The sequence below is a fragment of the Camelus bactrianus genome, chromosome 22 (assembly GCF_048773025.1).
Source record: "Camelus bactrianus isolate YW-2024 breed Bactrian camel chromosome 22, ASM4877302v1, whole genome shotgun sequence".
Lineage (NCBI taxonomy): Eukaryota > Metazoa > Chordata > Mammalia > Artiodactyla > Camelidae > Camelus > Camelus bactrianus.
In genome coordinates, this window is record NC_133560.1 from 30,987,756 (window position 1) to 31,006,748 (window position 18,993).

The 18,993-nt window shown below is 60.0% G+C and overlaps 1 protein-coding gene across 1 annotated transcript; it reads left to right on the forward strand.

Moving 5' to 3' along the window:
* The first annotated feature begins 1,160 nt into the window (after positions 1-1,160).
* On the forward strand, positions 1,161-10,162 carry MEX3D (mex-3 RNA binding family member D). The gene is made up of 2 exons (XM_074351275.1): positions 1,161-1,877; positions 7,910-10,162. Exons 1-2 carry the CDS (start codon positions 1,262-1,264, stop codon positions 9,283-9,285), a joined length of 1,992 nt encoding a protein of 663 aa, XP_074207376.1. The 5' UTR covers positions 1,161-1,261; the 3' UTR covers positions 9,286-10,162.
* The last annotated feature ends 8,831 nt before the right edge of the window (positions 10,163-18,993 follow it).

Genomic DNA, 18,993 nt, shown 5'->3' on the forward strand with positions numbered 1-18,993 from the left:
GGGGTCAGGAAAGACATTAGAGGGAGAAAGCATTCCAGGAACAGGGACCAAGGAGGCAGGGGACTGAAAGCTTCAATGGATAGGGGAGGTGGGGAAACCTGCCAGGGAAGCCAGAGTGTGGGAAGAGAAGTGACAGGAGGTGAAGGACCCTCTAGTCAGGGACAGTGTGGCTTAGGGATTACTCAGGTCGAGGGTAGGTTCCCATGTCCGGTGAGGCTGGCAGTGGACCCAGGGGAGAGGCCGACCCCTCCCACCTAGAGAGCCCATGCAACTGGCCTGAGGTTCTGCAGCCAAGCAGGGAACGGGCCAGGGTCCTCTTGGAGACTCCAGCACACCTGTCCAGGCTGGGTCCATCCTGCGCCCAGCCCATCCATTTACCAAAAGAAACCCCACAGCGGGCAGCCAGAAGGCTCCTCCGCCCCAAAGGAGAAAAGAAGGCCCCAAAGGGCCGCTGGGACAGGCCGGCTTTGGAGGTGGGCGCCGTGAGCTGAGCATTAGAGCGAGGCTGCGCACATCTGAGGACCCTGGCCCGCGGAAACCAGCCCAAGTCTGGAAACACCACCACGGGGCCCAGTCTCGACTCGGGCACACTCCCGTGCTGTGGGAGGTGGGTGCCCATGACTTCTCGGAGGGCTTCCAGGCAGGGTCCCAGGTGAGGGCGAAGACCCGACGTGGGAAGTGGGCGGGAGTCCGAAGCCCAGCCCTGGGGCAAGGGTCCTCGGGGGGAGGGACGCCGGCCCCGAGGCGGGACCTCGGGCGGGACGCCTTAGCACACCGAGGGCCCGGGGCGCCGCGGGCACCTACCTGCGGTCGCGCTCGCACGTGCCAGCGCGCCCAGCCCGCCGGAGCGCCCCCGGCGGGGGTGGCTGCGCCACGTGACCGCCCCGCCCGCCCCGCGCGTGCGCCCTGCCCGGCGCCCCATTGTTGGCGGCGGCCGCGTCACGGGGGCGGGGCCGCGGCCGGGGCGGGGCGGCCGGCGGTCGGAGGGAGGCGGCGGGAGGGCGGAGGGAAGGAGCGTCCGCGCCGCCGCCGCCGCCGCCGCCGCCGCCGCCGACGAGCCGCCGCCGAGGAGCAAGCAGAGCCGCGCCGCGCCGCCGCCGCCCGCGCCCGAGCAACCCCGCCGCCGCCCCGCCCCGCCGCTGGATGCCGGCGGCCGGCGGCCGAGCTCCCAGAGGCGGAGGGCGGCGGCGCGGGCGGCGGCGGCGGCGGGGGCGGCCGGCGGCCGAGAGGCGGGAGCGCGGGCCCGAGCGCTAGCGCCGCCATGCCCAGCTCCACCGGCCAGCCCGACGGCGTCGGGGGCGCGCGCGGCGGCGGGCCCGGGGCGGCGACCGCCGGGGACCCCTGCCCAGGTCCCCCACCACCGCCGCCGCCGCCGCCGCCGCCGCCGCCCCCGCCCGAGGGAGCCGAGGAGGCCGCGCCCGCGCCCCGGCCACCGCCCGAGCCCGACGACGCGGCCGCCGCGCTGCGCCTGGCGCTGGACCAGCTCTCGGGGCTGGGGCTGGGGGGCGCAGGCGACGAGGACGATGAAGGGGCGGCCGCAGGCGACGGGGCGGCGGCGGCAGCGGAGGGGGGCGCGGACGGCGGAGCCGCGGCGGAGCTCGCGACCCCCGACGGGCCTGAGGCGGGCGCGCCCGGTGTGGCCGTGGCCCCTGGCCCCTTGACGCTGCTGGAGCCCGAGGTGAGCCCCCCGCCGCCGCCCCGGCGGTCGCCGCCCGACGTGTTCGCCGGCTTCGCACCCCACCCGGCGGCCCTGGGCCCCCCGACGCTGCTGGCCGAGCAAATGAGCGTGATCGGCAGCCGCAAGAAGAGCGTGAACATGACCGAGTGTGTGCCCGTGCCCAGCTCCGAGCACGTCGCGGAGATCGTGGGTCGCCAGGGTGAGTGGCCGCTGTCGGGGGCGCCGCCCCAGGGGTCCCGACGCGGCTCGACCGGGGAGGGGCCGCCCAGATCAGCCCGCGGCTGGACGCCAGACCCCGGCCACGCCCCGCGTGGGCTCGGGCCTCGGTGGCTGCCTGTGCGCCTTTGTCCTGCCGCTGGCCGCGGGAGAAAGTTGGGCGCAGCCCGCGCTCCTCCCCTCGGCGCTCGGGCCCCGCTGCCGCCTTTGTCTGGGCGCCTCCATCCCAGAAAGGCCCCTGCATGCATCTAACTGCTGGGGCCCTTGGCCGCATCTAGGGGAGGGCGGGGGCAGGCTGGCCAGTGGGCACTCTCTACCCAAAACAGGCAGGGGGCGGGTTCCCCGGGGTTTGCGGGTGCCTAGGCCTGGGGGCGGGGGCACTCTTGCAGGGTCAGGAGAGAAGTTTGGCGGCGCAAAAAGGGTAGGTACATTGGGACTTGCCAGCCTCGGCACCTTGCTGCGGGTAGCAGGGGGTGGGGCAGAATAGGATGAGAGAAGATCTCGATCCTGCTCTCGGCCCCCAGCCAGGGATTTGGGGAGATGCAGAAGAACCCACTGTAAAAGCCACTTCTGGGGTCCAGCCCCACAGCCTTCCCCCCGGCCGGCTGGCGGGCAGCAGGCCCAGGGCACGGGGGTCCCAGAGCAGCACTGTCGGAGCTCCCTGTGGCCGCTCCATTGTTCTCTTTGTTCGGGAGCCAGGCTGAGATTTGCAGGGTGACATCAGGCCGGCGGCCGCTCATTGGCCCTGGAGCTGCGGGGCGGGCGGGCGGGAGGGTGGTGGGCAGTGCCCGGCCCAGCACACACCCACCCACCCACCCTGTTAGCTGCCTGCCTACCAGCCTCAACTGTCTCCTGTCTTCCTGCCTGCACCTCCGAACTCCTAACCCTAACTCCAGGCTGCTGGCTCCCTGCTGGCCAGCCAGGTTCTAGAACTTGGGGTGGGGCCTGGGCGGGGCTTGAGGTAGGGCTGGGGGTCCAGGCCTCTGGGCCCTCAGTAACAGGACCTAGAGAAGCGTGTGGGGGGCTTGAATTGCAGGGTGGTCTGTCACCCTCATCACTGCAGTTTGGGGACCATGGGGAGGCCCTGGGCACCGCCGTCCACTAGTTCCCGGTGGGTGGGGCCATCAGGCCGGCAAGCCCTCTGGCTTCGGGTACAGGTCGGTTCAGTTATTCACTTGTCTTCCCCGCTTGTAGACACAAGGAGGGCCAAGTGTTGTGCTGGGCCAAGGGACCCACCACCCTCAGGAATGGGAGCTGGGGAGGGGGACAGGGAAGCCGTTCTCCAAGCCCTGTGGCCGCCTCTGTGGGCAGGCAGGGTGAGACCCCACACCAGACGTTTCCCCTCTGCCACCCTCTCCCTGTCCCTGTCCCCCATAACTGCCCTGTGTAACGAGACAGCTGCCCCAGACTGAGCATTCAGGAGCCTGAGGCCTGGGGGCTGTTGCCCAAGGTCACTATGCTGATCTGCCCAGAGGTGGAGGTTGAGGGCAGGTTACCAGTGAATATCTGCATCCTGGCCCCCAAGGGTCCAGAGGGGCCTTAGCCACCTGGGTGGCGGCAGAGTCTAGCAAGGGCACCAGATCACGGCCTTGTGCCGAAGGGTCTCTGGTGGCCAGTAGTCAGGCTCCACCCTGACCTCGGCATGTGTGTTGGGAACCCATTTACTGGGTGCCAGCTGAGTTCCTGCTGATGGCAGACAGCAAGGCCTGCCCTGCAAGCTCTCCCTGCAGCCTGGAGTGGCCCTGTGACCCTGAGCATGAGAGCTCATCTGTGACAGGGGGAGGGTTTCGGTGAGGATTCCCAAGCAAAATGCCAGTTCTCCTCCCAGCTCCAGGCCAGCGCACAGTAGCTACCCTGTGAGGGGGGCACAGGGCACCAGGAAGGAGCAGGAAGGCCAGGTCAGGATGGCAGCTTCAGCAGCCCTGCATGCCCCCAGCTCTGGAAGCATCTGTAGCTCCCGTCTCCACACCCAGTTCTTGAGCACACCCTGGAAGACTCTGTGCCCAGCCCGTCCTCTGTCACCCACCCCACTGTCCACTTGGTGGGACCCTGGACACAAAACCTGTCCCTTCTTACTGCTCTGCTTCCTTGGTGCAGAGGGGCATGCATAGCCTGCCCTGAACTTACCCTTTTCTGTCAAATCCCAGGTCCGGGACCGCTCCCCGCCCCAAGCCTCAGCCACCCAGAGCCACAGACTCGGGGTTGATCTTTCCTGACACCCCCTTGCTGTCCTCTGAGCCTCGGTCTTCTCAGTCCTGGAGCAGGCCCGTGCATCTCCTGGGCACGGGGCAGGTGGTTACAGTCTTTGGAGTTCTCTCTCATCCCTGAGGCTGAGAGGCCCAGAAGGTGCCCTGGACCCACAGAGAAGGAGCCTCAACATGCCCCACCTCGCTGAGCCCTGAGGTGTCCCCCGGGGACCACCCTGCCACTTCCAATCACCCACCTGAGAAGTGCAGCTAGAACCGGGCAGCTGGGCCGGGACTTGAACCCTGGTCTTTTGGGCTCTGCCTGCACTGCAGGGAGCAGGGATGAGCCAGGAAAGAACTTTCCACCTTCCAAAGCCCCCAGGTTGGGGGTGGCGGGGAGATGGCCCCTCCTACAGACAGGAAAAGAGGAAACCCAGAAGGACTAGTAAAGGCACTGGTGAAGGTCATTGAGGGGCTGGTGTGCCCTTGCCATGCCGTGACCTTGGGCCCTTTTCCTTCTGAGACACCCCGCAGCCTGTGCCCTCCTGCCTTGCCGCCCTTGCCCTGACTTTGGGGCGTGGCTGTGGCCGGGTGGGCCAGCTGCACAGCAGGCTCTCAGGCAGGAACCAGTGACCTGCCAGCCAGCTGGGGCCCCTACGGCGGCCCTTGGCGAGGGGTGGGGGCTGCTCTGCTTGTGCGTGGCCCACCCCTGAGGGTGTGGCATGCAGGCACAGCGGGATTGGTGGGACCCCTGCCTTGAGGTTCTCCCCGGTCCACTGTGGGACACAAGAAGAAAGGGGGTCCTGGGCCTGGGTTGGGGGTTCCTTACTTGGCAAATGTAGATGCACCCTGCCCTGCCTGCGTGGGGGTGACCACTGCCCCGTTTCACAAGTGAGCCAGCTTGGCCCCCAGGCCACCCTGCTGTGACTCAGCCTTGCTCTGGGGACAGCACCCCACTGGGCTGGGGACAGCAGTGGATAGGACTGACTTGTCCCAGCCCCGTCCTGCTTCCGGACTCTGTCACCGCTGTTCCCTTAGCCAGGAGCTCTCCCCCAGCCCACACCGCCTCCCCAGGGGTAGCCGCCTCGGCTCCCGCACACAGCCTTGAGGGTTCCTTGCTAAGTGTGGCCCATGGTCACCCATGTGGGCTCCCTTGGGGAAGAGCCCATGTGGCTTGGTTCCCTGAGTGTCCAGCACAGGGGTGGCCTGGACCCCCGTTTGGGGTCACGTGAGCAGTGGGACAGCTGAGGGCTGCCTGCATCTAGCCTTCCCGCGGGGACCTGCAGCCCTGCCCCTCTCAGTAGGCTACACTGCTGTGGGTGAGGGCTGCTGGGGCCTGGGGCAGGCGGCCTCTGTGACAGTCACTTGCCTTCCTGGGCTCTCTGAGCTGCAATCCTGGGGGTAGGGCCCAGGAATCTGCATTTCTGCATTGCCTGCCAATTGGTGCCAGCCCCAGGGTCTCTCTTGGAACCCCAGTATCCTGGCCTGCACAGTCCCACCCCCGTGCTCTGCTGCCTCTTGGGGTCTTAGTGTGGGTGGGGTTTAGGGAGCCAGTGAGTGCCGCAGCTGAAGTGCGGTTAGTGAATTGGGCTCCGCTTGGCCACCCAGGGCTCCACCCAAGGCCACCCTATGGGCCAGAGCAGGATGGGTGCCGGCCAGTGGGAAACTGCCAGGTCCCCCGTGTGGCCAGGCACCCCTTCTCTGCCCCTTTCCAGCCCCTCCCCCACAACTGCCATCTCACTCAGCCACCTTTCTACATGTGGCCCACAGCCTGTGACCCTCCAGGCCCCCCCAGCACTTGGGGTCCAGGCCTCAGCCACCCCATATGATTGGGAGCAAGGCCCACTTCCTGCTGTACAAAGGGTCCAGATAGTGGGTGTTCCTCTCACCGGACTTTGGCAAATACCCTGCCCTTTCTCCTGGCCTCACTTCCCTCCCCTTGACTGGAGTTGCTGGAACCAAACATTATGGGAGAGATTTTAATCCTCCCTCCACTTGCCCTTAAGACTTGCAAAAGTGGGGTGCCATTCTGGGACTGCTCCCCAACGTGTGAGACTGGGTCTTTTTCTGCCTGCCTTTGGCAGGTGAGGAAACTGAGGCACAGGACAGTTCCCTCAAGTGCCCAGGGCAATCCCCAGTGCTCCGGCCCTTACAGCACAGTCCCCCAGCCTTGGGGAGTTCAGAAAACCAGACATACAGTGTGAGGAGAAACTCTCAGAAGTGTGTGCTGTGGCCTGGCCAGCATAGTCAGGGTGGGCTTCCTGGGAGAGGAGATGCTGGGCTGCAATTTGATGCAGAGAAGGGAGAAGACAGTGGGGGTAGGGGGTAGCAGTGAGGATAATGTTACAAATGGGGAAGGTCATGTGCAGGGGAGCTGCAGAAGGGGCCTCCCCAGCTGCCAGGTGAAGAGACCATCCCAGCAGGAGTGGAGGGAGCCACAAGTCAGGGTGCCTTTGGGGTTGCCAGTAAGGCCATGCAGCCATTAAGGGGGAGGACCCTGGGTGGCCATGGAAGGAGTGGCTGGGGACCAGGAGATGGGAGGAGAGCAGAGGCTTCCCACCCGCCTCCTCCCTGGGAGCTTTCTGACCCCGCCTTGCCTGTCCCGACTTTTCTCAAAGCACTGGGTGGGGGCTGACGCCTAACCCCTGGCCCAGGCCCCTTCTCCCCCGCTTCCTCCCGGGGACAGCTCGTCCTGCTGACTTTGTATCTTATGTTGCTGGAGAAGTTAGCCACAGTTACTCCTGTCAGTGCCACCCTCTGTTTGCATTGAAACAATATCCCTGTGTCCCTGGCCTCCCCAGAACTTGGAGGGGAGGGGGTCTCCCAGACTCCTGGGCTCGGGCTCACTACATCTCAGAGGCCCCGGGGTTGGGGTGGGGGTGTCAGGGACCGGGGCAGGCCCCACCTGGTGTTTCCATGTCTTGGGGCAGCTTCCCCTCAGCCTCAGGAGGGCTGCTTAGACACAGGGTGAGGCACCCAGTCCAGGACCCTGCAAGCCTGACCCTCTCCCGCATGGACACTGGCCCCCGTCCACAGGGTCAGCCCCCAACCCAACTTAGGCAGCAGCGATGAAGCCCCAAGGCTGGGACCCCTGGGGGCCTTTGCAGCGTCCTGACTGGGGGCCCAGGATCTGCTTTTGGGGGAGGGTCACTTGGTCAGAAAGAATTACAGGCGGCTTCTGCAGTCTGAGCCTGTTTCCCCACCCGTCAGACAGGGAGTTGGTGTCACGGGGTCTGTATTAGTGTCCTAGAGCTCGTAGAATGAGCTGCCTGGCTTGAAACTATAGAAACAAGCCCCACAGTTCTGGAGGGTGGAAATCTGAAATCAAGGTGCCGGCCCAGCCGGGCTCCCTCCAGAGGCTCCAGGGAGAGTCTGCTCCTGGCTGTGCAGGCAGCCCCTGGCATCCCTTGGTTTGTGGCCGCCTCACTTCAACCCTGGGCTCCGCCTCCTGTGTCTCTGCGTGTCCTTCCTCTATAAAGACTCCAGTCATTGGACTCAGGACCCCCTGCTCTGGCATGACCTCGTCTTGACTAAGCTACCTCTGCGAAGACCCTATTTCCAAATGAGGTTCCATTCTGATGTTCCAGGTGGACATGAATTTGGGGGGACCCCTTTCAACACATAGCAGGGTCCCTCCTTGCCTTTTCGCCAATTCCCGTTAAGGAGGAGGTGATGGCAAGACCAGAGGGGAAACTGAGGCCCAGGGTAGGAGGGAGGAACAGTGGTGGGCCTGAGATTACAGGCAGAGGGTGGGGGCTCCCCAGGAGGGGCTGTCCTGGGGAAGCGCCCCCGCCATCACCGTCTCACCCCGCCCCCACCCCACCCCTAGGCTGCAAGATCAAGGCACTTCGAGCCAAGACGAACACATACATCAAGACGCCGGTGCGCGGCGAGGAGCCGGTCTTCATTGTGACCGGCCGCAAGGAGGATGTGGAGATGGCCAAGCGCGAGATCCTGTCGGCTGCCGAGCACTTCTCCGTGATCCGCGCCACGCGCAGCAAGGCCGGCGGGCTGCCGGGCACCGCGCAGGGCCCGCCCAACCTGCCGGGACAGACCACCATCCAGGTGCGCGTGCCCTACCGCGTGGTGGGGCTGGTGGTGGGGCCCAAGGGCGCCACCATCAAGCGCATCCAGCAGCGGACGCACACGTACATCGTGACGCCCGGGCGCGACAAGGAGCCAGTGTTCGCCGTGACAGGCATGCCCGAGAACGTGGACCGGGCGCGCGAGGAGATCGAGGCCCACATCACGCTGCGCACGGGCGCCTTCACCGATGCCGGCCCCGACAGTGACTTCCACTCCAATGGCACCGACGTCTGCCTTGATCTGCTTGGGGCGGCCACAGGTCTCTGGGCCAAGGCCCCCAACCCGGCGCGGCGGCCCCCGGCACCCACGGCTGCCCTCCGCGGGGACGCAACGCTGGGCGCCCCGGGGGGCCCTGAGGCCTTCTACGCTGGCGGCCGCGGGGGTCCACCCGTGCCAGTGCCGGAAGCGGGCCCCGCCAGCCCCTACGGCGCTTCAGGCAATGGGGGCTTCACCTTTGGCGGGGATGGTCCCGGGGCCCCCGCAGGGCCGCCCGGCCCAGAAGACTGTGACTTCGGCTTTGACTTCCTGGCGCTGGACCTGACTGTTCCCGCCGCGGCCACCATCTGGGCCCCCTTTGAGCGGGCTGCGCCCCTGCCGGCCTTCAGCGGCTGCTCGGCCATCAACGGCGCCCCCGTGCCACCCACCGCCGGTGCCCGGCGCAGCAGCGGGGCCGGCACGCCGCGCCACTCGCCCACGCTGCCCGAGCCCGGCGGCCTGGGCCTGGAGCTCCCGCTGGCCCGCCGCACTGCGCCCGACCCGCTGGGCGCGCTGCCCTGGCGGCCCCCGCAGGGCCCCCTGTCGTCCTTCTCGAGCAGCACCAGCTTCTCCACGGCCACCTCGCTGCCCAGCAGCTCCTCGGTCTCCTCGTGCTCCCCGCTGGACTCGAGTGCCTCGGAAGGCGGCCGCAAGGCCCCGGCGGCCCCGAACCCGGGCGCCACCGCGCCAGCCCTGGCGCGGGAGTGCGTGGTGTGCGCCGAGGGCGAGGTCATGGCCGCGCTGGTGCCCTGCGGCCACAACCTCTTCTGCATGGACTGCGCCGTCCGCATCTGCGGCAAGAGTGAGCCCGAGTGCCCGGCCTGCCGCACGCCCGCCACCCAGGCCATCCATATCTTTTCGTAGCAGGTCACCTCGCCGCGGCCGCGGCCCCCCACCCCCCGAGGCGGTCCTCGGGGCGGGCGCGCTCCTGGCGAGGCCGAGGCCGAGGCCGAGGCCGGGTGGGGAGGAAGGGAGCCGGGCGGAGGGGCGGCGGGCGCGGGCGGCGCGGCCAGTGTTTACAGACGAGCTTTAACTCCGGTCCCAGGCGTGGAGACAGCAACCCAGCGGCCCAGCGGCACCTCACTTCTTAACAAATGACAGTATTGAGTCGACAGGTTAAAATAAACCAGAGAGAAAAGGCCTGCTTGCCTGCTTGCACTTTTTATTTAAGACACCCCCCACCCTTGGGTGATCTTTTTAATACAAAACAAAAACAAAAAACACGGTTTTTACAACTCTCGGTTGTCCTTCTTTTGTACGTAGCGAATGGCTTATTGACAGCGTCCCCCCGGTTTCAGCCTCTGCAGAAACTCCCCCGAGGAGAATGGTTCCCTTCTTGGGGGCCAGACAGTTACCCTTCAGTATGTAAGCCGCGCACAGGCCGGAGGGGGGTGGGGGGCGAGGGGCATCCCGAACTTTCTAACTTTTTTTTAATTATTAATCCCCTTCTGCTGTGGTTTCTGTTGTCAGTTTTTAAATTTTTTTTATTGTTTTTTTTAACTTTTACTTTTTACCTCTTGTGTATATGTAGGGAATTTATAGGGAAATATGTACTTTATGGAATAAATTTTAAGAACTAAAATATATTTTATTTTAAATAAAGTAACGGACCTTTAATCTTACACAGCTAAATTACTGATTATATATTTGCTGAGCTGACCTAAGGGTTCAGAAAATTGTATCAAGAGTTTTATTTTTTGACTTCAAAGCCTTCTTAATAAAGTCTTTTTACTACACGTGAGCCCTTGGCCTGGTGTGGGGCGGGTGGGCATGGGGGAGGGGGTGGGTGGGGGCTCAGATCCAGCCCCTCACTCCCCAGTCTCCAAGACAAAGGAATTGAGCTCAGGATGCCTGATTCCAGGCTATTCCTCAAGACCGGTGCTGTAAGCATCGGGTCTACAGGGAAAGGTGGTCCAGCCAGGTTTCCTTTTCCTGAGGCTCAAAGCCCCACGTCCCAGGGGAAAGCCAACCACAGGGACAGCCATGGCCTATGTGGAGGGGGTGGTGCCAGGGTGTCCCTTCCTGGGGCAGCTCCATGGTATGTGGGGGACCCTTCCCCAGCAGGACAGGGTCCACCTGACATTGTGCAGGTGAGGAGACAGGTCTGGGAATCTAAATCCCAGGATGGGTCCTGACCCCTCCCAGTCCCTGAAGGATGTCTGAGCGATGAACCACAGGTGTCCCCCATGTCCCCCACTCACCTAGTTGGGACCAGAGGACCATGGCCCATGGGGCTGTCAGAGTTCTTCAGGGCTGGGATTGGCCCAGAGGTGAGGACTGAGGGACCATGGGTTGGACCATTGGCAGCTGGTGGGTGACACCAAAGTTCTGAAGTTGGAGAAGAAGGCCCTGGAGTGCATGGAGGATAGGATGGGTGGGGCGTGGGGTGCGGTGACAGGGAGGGGCTTAGGACTGCTCCAGGAACAAGCCCAGGGGCCAGGGTCCCCACAGGCTGTTGGCTCGAGGAATGGGCAACGAGGAGTCTGAGGGACACAGGCTGCTAGAAAAGCTAAGATGACAAATCATCCTGGAAGGCTTCCAGGAGGAGGCCAGGGGCTCAGGATGACAGGAGCTCTGAGTGTCTGATGGGGCAACAAGAGGGTATGGAGAGGAATCAACCAGAGATGGACAGGGCACCCCATGATCAGTGTCCCCACTGAGTGGCGACCACATCAGATCCTCTGGCTCCAAGTAGTGGCACCTGGGGTACTGAACCCATCCCAGGCTGTGTGGACTGGGGTGAGTCTCAGGAAGAGCCCCCGACACCTAGGGTTCCAGCCCAGCCCTGCCTGGAATTTCCCCATCTGTAAAATGGGGTACCCCTAGGTCCACTTTCCTGGCTCTGGAGGCTCAGAGGGTTGGGGTGTGTTGATTCATGGCCCCCCAAAATATGCCCCCGGAACCCACGAATGGGCACTTATTAAGCAAAAAGCTCTTTGCAAATAGAAGTAAGGATCTTGCGATGAGATCATCTTAAACTAGGGTGGCCCTGAGTCTAACGCCGAGTGTCCCTGTAAGAGACAGAAGAGGAGAGACAAGCATGCAGAGGGAGACTGGAGACTCAGACGCAGGGAGAAGCTGGGCGACGAGGGAGGCAGAGCCCCGAAGGCTGGAAGAGGCAGGAAGGCTTCCCCGGAGCCTGCAGAGGCCGCGCGGCCCCATGCCTTGATCTCAGGCTTCCAGCCTCAGAACATGGAGACCAAATAACTATGGTTTTAAGCCGCCTACTTTGCAGTAATTTGTTACAGCTGCCACGGCTGACCAGGACGGGCAGGGGGCGGTGCCGACCCTGGGCTGGCCTGCAGCTCAGCAGGGGAGTGGTCATGGCCCCTGCTAACCTGGAGTGAGGTCAGGCCACAGAGGGTGGTGGGTGCAGCAGGGAGGTGAGGGATGGAGACTGCACCCAGTTTGGCCACAAACAGAAAAAGAGCAGCCCCCCTGCCCCTCAAGGGCCAAAGGTTCAAGGGCAGGTTGGGGGTGCCTCCTTGGGAGGGAGGAGGAGCCGGGAGCCTGAGCAAGGATCCTGGCGGGAGTGGGTGGGTGGGGTTGGTCTGGCGTCTGTAAGAAATTGAGGGGCCTCTGGGGAACTGCAGGTGAGTGGGATGGTCAGTTTGCTCCTGTAATAAGAGCGATGTCCCCTGGACCACCCAGATGTCTGGGAGCTTGGCAGGGAATGAGGTGGGGGGGGTGCGGTGGCTGCATGGCTGGCCAGCGGAGGGCCAGGCCCAGGGCTGGGGCCCAAATCCAGACTGGCCAGAGCCCTCTGGAGGGGTTTCTGAAGATGCAGTGGTTAATAGGGATGCCCTTCCCCCAAGCTGGCCATTTGAGGCCCTGGATGCAGCCCTGCCTGAAGGCAATAAGGCCAGCCTCTCAGTTATAGGCACCAATCAGCCCTTCCCCTGTGTTTCAGCCACCTTGAGTTGGAGTAACTCAAACTCGTGATCACCCACAGGGATCACATTCTCAGCCTGGGAACTGGGACACATGTCAAGATGTTCCAGGTGCTCATCTCCTTCCGGCTGAGGCCTGGCCCAGGGCTTGCACGTGAGCTCTCTTGCCCCTTGGCAATCGTCTGTCTTGGTTCATGGGTCCAGCACATCAGGGTGACCCTGGTCCAGCATCTGCTGAGTCTCATCAGACCCTGAGGGGCAAGCTGGGGTTCTCCCATCTGTGAGACCGAACCATCTGCGAAGGGGGCTCAGTGTGGGAACTGTCTGTGGTCCCCATGGTCATGTGTGTCCCTGGGGACATTCCTGGGGTGGGACTCATGCCTCAAGTCCACCGTGTGCAGGGAAACCAGAGCTCTAGAGACAGACACCTGAGTCCCATTCCTACCTGCCACCTTCCTGTTACAAGACCTCCGCCGTGTCACCTCTGCAGCTTCCTCTGTAATGTGGGGACTTAGGCAGGATTTGATCTCCTGTAGCTGAGCAGAGAGCCTGCCCGTGGTGAGGGCCCAGTAAGTGCTGGCCCGCTGTAGTCCCCACGCCATCCCCTACTGCCGTCAGGTGATGTCCTTACAGTCTGCACAGGACCAAGGCAGACACGGCTTCAAGACCAGGGAAACGCAACAAGCTCAGCAGAGAACAAACAGCGCCTGGTGGATGCTCAGCGTTTGTTGGACGGGTGACAAATGACGGACGGATGGATGGTGGACGGATGAAGGAGTCAGGGTCTCGGAGGAGGGAGAGATGAATTCTATCTGAGGATACACGGGAAGGCCAGATAGAGGGGCTGGTTGATGGCGGGTCGGGGGAGACAGCATGGCAAAAAGCCCTGGAGGCAGTGGGAGTGGGTGCATTCAGGGAACCACGGGTTGACAGAGGAGCGGGAGACGATAAAGGGGGACAAGGTAAAAGGCGAGTTGGAGCCTTGGGATTCCTCCTTGAGTCTCTCCCACCCCGTCAGGTGGAATTTAACTGTAAAATGAAATAGCCCAGGCGTCACCCAACACTCTAACCTGAGTATACTTCAGTCAGTCAGTATGTAGCCCCGGGGGCTGGAGGCCCCTCTGAGACAGCGCCTCTCTGCCGTGCTCCGGCCCAGTGTCGTCCACCAGGGCGCTCTGTGCTGGGGAGAATTCTAGGTCTGCACCGCCCAGCACAGAAGCCACCGGCCACAGGGAGCAACCCTGCATCTGAAACGTGGCTCGTGCAACTGAGAGACTGAGTTTTAAATTTTACTTGGCTTAAATTTTAATTTTGAGAGCCACAAACAAAAGACTTCACACTTAGGTGACTGGCTGTGTAGTCTTGGAGGTTCTCTTTTTTTGTGGGGGAGGTAATTATGTTCCTTTATTTGTTATTGTTATAATTTTTTTTTTTAATGGAGGTACTGGGGCCTGAACCCAGGACCTTGTGCATGCTAAGCAGTGCACTGAGCTACACCCTCCCTCCCCGAAACACTCTTAAAGCCAGAGAAGCAGGAAGGCCCACATGCCCAGATTGTGATGAGAGAATGAGTGGGGGTCCTGGTCAGAGTGGCCCCAAAGCAACACAGGCCACAGAGAAGGGAAAACTCGTGGGCTGGTACAGTCAGCAGAATAATGGTCTCAAAGATACCTCATCTTGGTCTTGGGACCTGTGAATGAGTCACTTCACAGAGGGGCAGAGGGGACTCTGCAGGCAGGATTATGTTAAGGCCCCTGGGATGGGGGTGACCCTGGATTCCCCGGGGTACCCCGTGTCCTCACAGAGTCCTCATCAGAGGGAGGAGGGAGGTCGGAGTCAGAGAGAGACGGGGGATGCTGCGCTGCTGGCGGTGAGGATGGAGGGAGGGGACGTGAGCCAGGGATGCGGCGCCTCTAGAAGCTGGAAGAGGCAGGAGCCGGTTCTCCCTGGAGCCTCCGGAGGGACCAGCCCCGCCCACGCCTGTTTTTTAGGACTTATGACCTCCAAACTGTTAGAGAATAACTTTGCTCTGTTTTGAGCCCCCAGGTGTGCAATGATTTGTCACAGTGGTCATAGGACTCACACAGCTGTATTAAAAGTTGCCCCAACTCCTTGGAGAGATGGCTGATGCTGTACCCTGAGTAGAGAAAATACAAAATGAGCCTGGACATCTTGTGATGCCAGAAAATAAGGACATGCTGAAAACACCCCAGGAGGATGGGGGTGTGTCCAAGGGACACAGGAGTCCCCAACTGAAAGAACTCTCAGTGGCCAGAGTTGGAACTATCCACCCTGTAAGGTACAGGATGCCCAGTGGATTTGAATTTCAGATGCGTGATGGATCCTTTTCTTAGTAAATGTCTCAAACATTTCATGGGACATCCGTCTACCTAACATGACTGGCTATTTACCTGAAGTTCCGATTTAACAGGCATTCTGTATTTTTATTTGCTAAGTCTGTTAGCTCTGTGAGGCGTGGAGGGAAGGAGAGAGTCATGCATTGATTTGCAGGGTGAAGGATGTGCTGGAGAGCCCCCTCCTCTGGTTCCTAAATTCAGCCCTGACCTCAAGGAGAGGACGCACAACTACAGGACATTGGGGGAGGGGCTGGCTGGTTGGTTAGCATGGAGCAGAATTCAGTCCCCACACGTTTACTGATATGGATGGATCGCAGTGATCCTTGCGCTAGCCAGGAGTGGGTTTGCTCTGGGACAGGAGCCGGAGGAAGCCCGAAGCCCCTAAGTACTTTTGCCGGGACGGGCCCCCAGGTGCCATCCCCAGACCTTGCGCTATTCCCGGCCCGCCCCATCGGCGGCCAGGATGAACCATAACTGCACGTCCTCTGTCGCCACCGTGTGGCCAGAGCTGCACACGACACCCTTTCCAGCAACAATTGTGGAGCCGGTTCTGCATTATTTATGTAAAGTGGACATAACCGCCCTTGGCCCCGGGCTGTGGGCTCCCCAGGACCCACACCGGCCCGTCATTTTCACCTTCCACTACCGACCGTCCCTCGCTCAGCAGCTCAGCGCTAGCACGCAGTGGATCCTCCCTAAATGTTTGTTGATTGAATAAACGACAGGGCACCTCCCAAACTGAGATATTTTTTCTTTACCCTCATCAGATCCCTAACCACCCGACCTACTGAAGTCCTGGGATGCTGCACGCATTTAAATACACACACTGAGTGGGAGGGAGACAGGTGACTCATGCTGGAGGCTGCTCTGGCTTGTACCATCTGACCATTGGGATTTATCCTGGTGTCCAGCTTGAGCAGGGATTGGACTCTTTCTCCAAGAAGTTAATGTAAGTTCTCCCTCTAGGCATTGTGGATATTCGGGGCTTGTTATTCTCTGGCTGGGTGGCCCTGGGCACTGTGGGGTATGAAGCAGCATCTCTGACCCCACCCACTTGTTGCCAGGAAACCCGCCCACCGCTTTCCCAGTTCTGACAATGAAAATGTCTTTATAGTGTCCCTGGGGGAGCAGGAACACCCCCTCCCAGTGAGAAACTTTCATCCTGATCCTCAGGGATTGGACCAAATTGGCCCTGAACAGGTGGAGTCCCCGTATCTCCCCACACCCCCATCCATACAGAGGGTTCCGCTCGAAAAATTGGAACATCTGATTTTGGTTTATTTCAAGCACTTGGGATGGATTTATGTCCCAGCTAAAATGGCTTATGCTTGATTTGTAAAACTTTTTAGTATGCGAACTGTCAGGTGTAAATCCAAGCAGAGGAGCAGAGAGTCAATTTGAAGGACCCGCCTTCAGCGGTAACCAATTCTCAAGCTCCCTAACGATCCCCAGCTGCTACTCACCACCTGCCTCCTTGCCCTCATATAGCTCAGGTTTCTCTACAGTAAACTGCATTTCTCCGCAAGGCAAGGATGAATGCACAGCATCACCACCAGACTTAAAATCAACACCAATTTCTTAACGACAATGACCTGGTGAGCAATTCAGTGTCCTCAGGCGTATTATTGTTATTTACAGTCAGTCTGTTTATATCTGCATCTGACGCACTCCCCCTTGACATTTGGCTCACGTGTCTTGACTGTGTAATCTAACCCAGCGGTTCCCGATCTCAGCTGCTCCTCGGAGTGAATGAGGAGTTTTAAGAAACAACAAAGCCTGAACCCCCAATTCTGCTGTAATTGGTCTTGACCACGTGGGGAGCAGGATTTTTTTTTAATTGTGGTAAAATACACATAACATAAAATGTACCACTTAAATCACTTTAAAGTGTACAATTCGATAGCATTAAGTATATTCATAATTTTGTACCTCCATCACCTCTATCTCATTCCAGACCATTCTCATTACTCCAAAAAGAGACCCCACCGCCATTAACAGTTATTCCCCTCCCCAAGCCCCTGACAACCACAAATCTACACTCCGTGTCTGGGGACTGGCCTGTTCTGAACATTTCACATCCTTGGAGTCACACGCTGTGTGTCCTTCTGTGTCTACTTCTCTCACTGAGCATCGTGCTCTCAGGGTCCGTCCACGTGGGAGTGGGTGTCAGGGCTGCTCTCCTCTTTATGACTGATTAATAGTAGAGTGTATAGACAGACTGTATTTTGTTATCCATTTACCCTCGAAGGACATGTGGGTTGTTTCCACTTTGGCTGTTTGAACAGGGCTACTCTGAACGTTTGCACACACTGTTTTGTTTTTGAACACCTATTTTAAATTCTTTTAGGGTAGACACCTGGCAGTAAAATTGCTGGGTCATATTGTAATTCTAGGTTTAATTTATGGAGGAACCAAGAAACAGAGCTTTTTAATTGCAAATTTTATTGAGATCATTGTAGATTCCCCTGCAGTTGTAAAAGATAACAGATTCCCGTGTAGTTTGCCCAGCCTCCCCCAATGGTCCCCTTTGACAAAGCGACAATCAGCGTCTCAACCAGGATATATATCCACATCCGACTTCTGAATTCCCCAGTTTTACTTGCATCTGTGTGTGTGCGTGCGCGTGTGTACTTAATTGTCTACAAGAGCATCAGCTGGGCAGGTTCGTGCACCCCCACCACAAGGACCCCTCAAGCTGCCCTGTTATAACACAGCCCCTCCCTCCGTCTCCCCCCACTCAGCCCCGGCAACCACACAACTGTCTTCCATCACAAAAGATGGTATCCTTTCAAAAATGTTATACAAGCAGAATCTGACATCACGTGACCTTTCGACATCGGCTGTTTTTGCTCAGCATAATTCCCTGGAGTCATTAGGATTTCAAAACCTCTCCGGGGAGGCGGGAGTTGGGGTGCGGGTATTAAGGCTGACTGCTTACAGCTGCCTCTCTGTCTTCCTAGCACTTGATCTATTGAGGCAACTCACGTGCCTCGGTTTTCTCGTCTGTTAAACGGGGGAAGGAGAGCCCGCAGCTCGCCGAGGAGCTGCGCGGTTAGAGCAGACGGCGCCCGCCGCAGCGCCGACCTGCGGCCGGCGAGGCTTTGCGACGTCGCACACGGTTACCGCGGCAGCAGCCAGCCAGCCGGCCTGCCCGCGACGCCGCCGCCCTGGCCCCGCCTCCCTTGCTGGTGATTGGAGGAGACGTCCTGTCACATGCTCCCACGGACCAATAAAGAGGTGCTCCAGAGGCTGGGCTCAGCTGACGCTCCAGACTGGGGGGAAGACGGTGGGGCTGAGTAAAGCCGAGGGCTCCCTCGCTCTTCCGGGTTACACAGGCTCTCAGCGGCTTCCTCAGCAAAAGGGAGAGGAGAGGAGACGGGAAGGGGAAGGAAAGACATCTAGCCAGCCCTGGCGTGGATTCATTGCCATTCTTGAAGTGCCAGCCCTTGGACATACCCCAGGAGGTGGGGCTCGGCACGCACACAGGTCACCTCTCTGCAGAAGATTCCAGAAACTTTCAGTGTGAGGGCGGCACGGGCGCGCTGCCACCTCTCGAAGTTCTCATACCTAGAAATAAGAATCGGCCTGGGAGGTTACAAAATTAATATATTCTGTGGTTGGTTTATTTTTAATAAACCGCCATTGTGGGCTCAGGGCGTGGGCGATTCTCACAGATTGTTGCTGTTCTTACGCCCACAAACAGATGGAAATAAATGCTCTAGGTAGGTCACTTTGCAAGATACACAGTTAAACAGGCTGAGGATGTTTTCTTTTTTTCCCCCCAGAAACAAATGTTCTGGGCAGAAAAGGGGCTGGGTTAGTTTCATGTTTTTGCATATTAGTTTAGCTATTTCTGGGTAACACATCACCCCAAAACTGAGTTACCTGAAACATCTATCTATACACTAGAATATTACTCAGTCATGAAAAGGAGTGAAGCACTGACACTCTACATTGTGGACGGACCTTGAGAACACGGTGGTCAGTGAGAGAAGCAGACACAGAAGGACACACAGCGTGTGACTCCATGGATGTGAGGCGTCCAGAACAGGCCAGTCCTCAGACACAGGGAGGGGGCTCCTGGTTGTCAGGGGCTGGCGTGGGGGAGTGAGTGACAGCTCAAGGGGATGGGCCTCCTTGTGGGGTAATGGAATGTTCTGGAACTAGACAGAGGCTGTGGTTGCCCAACATTGAAAGTATACTAAATCCCACTGAACTGTTTACTTTAAAATGGTTACTTTCATGTTATGTCACCTCAGTAATAGTAATAATAATAATAAAGATAAAACCCACAGTGCACACTCGCATCTGCCTCCTCCCTTTCA

What these genes read in the sequence shown, in the direction of transcription:
- MEX3D (XM_074351275.1), top strand. Translation starts at nt 1,262, where the DNA reads ATGCCCAGCTCCACCGGCCAGCCCGACGGCGTCGGGGGCGCGCGCGGC. An exon ending in GGAGATCGTGGGTCGCCAGG is followed by an intron (nt 1,878 to 7,909) that starts GTGAGTGGCCGC and finishes CCCCACCCCTAG; the next exon opens with GCTGCAAGATCAAGGCACTT.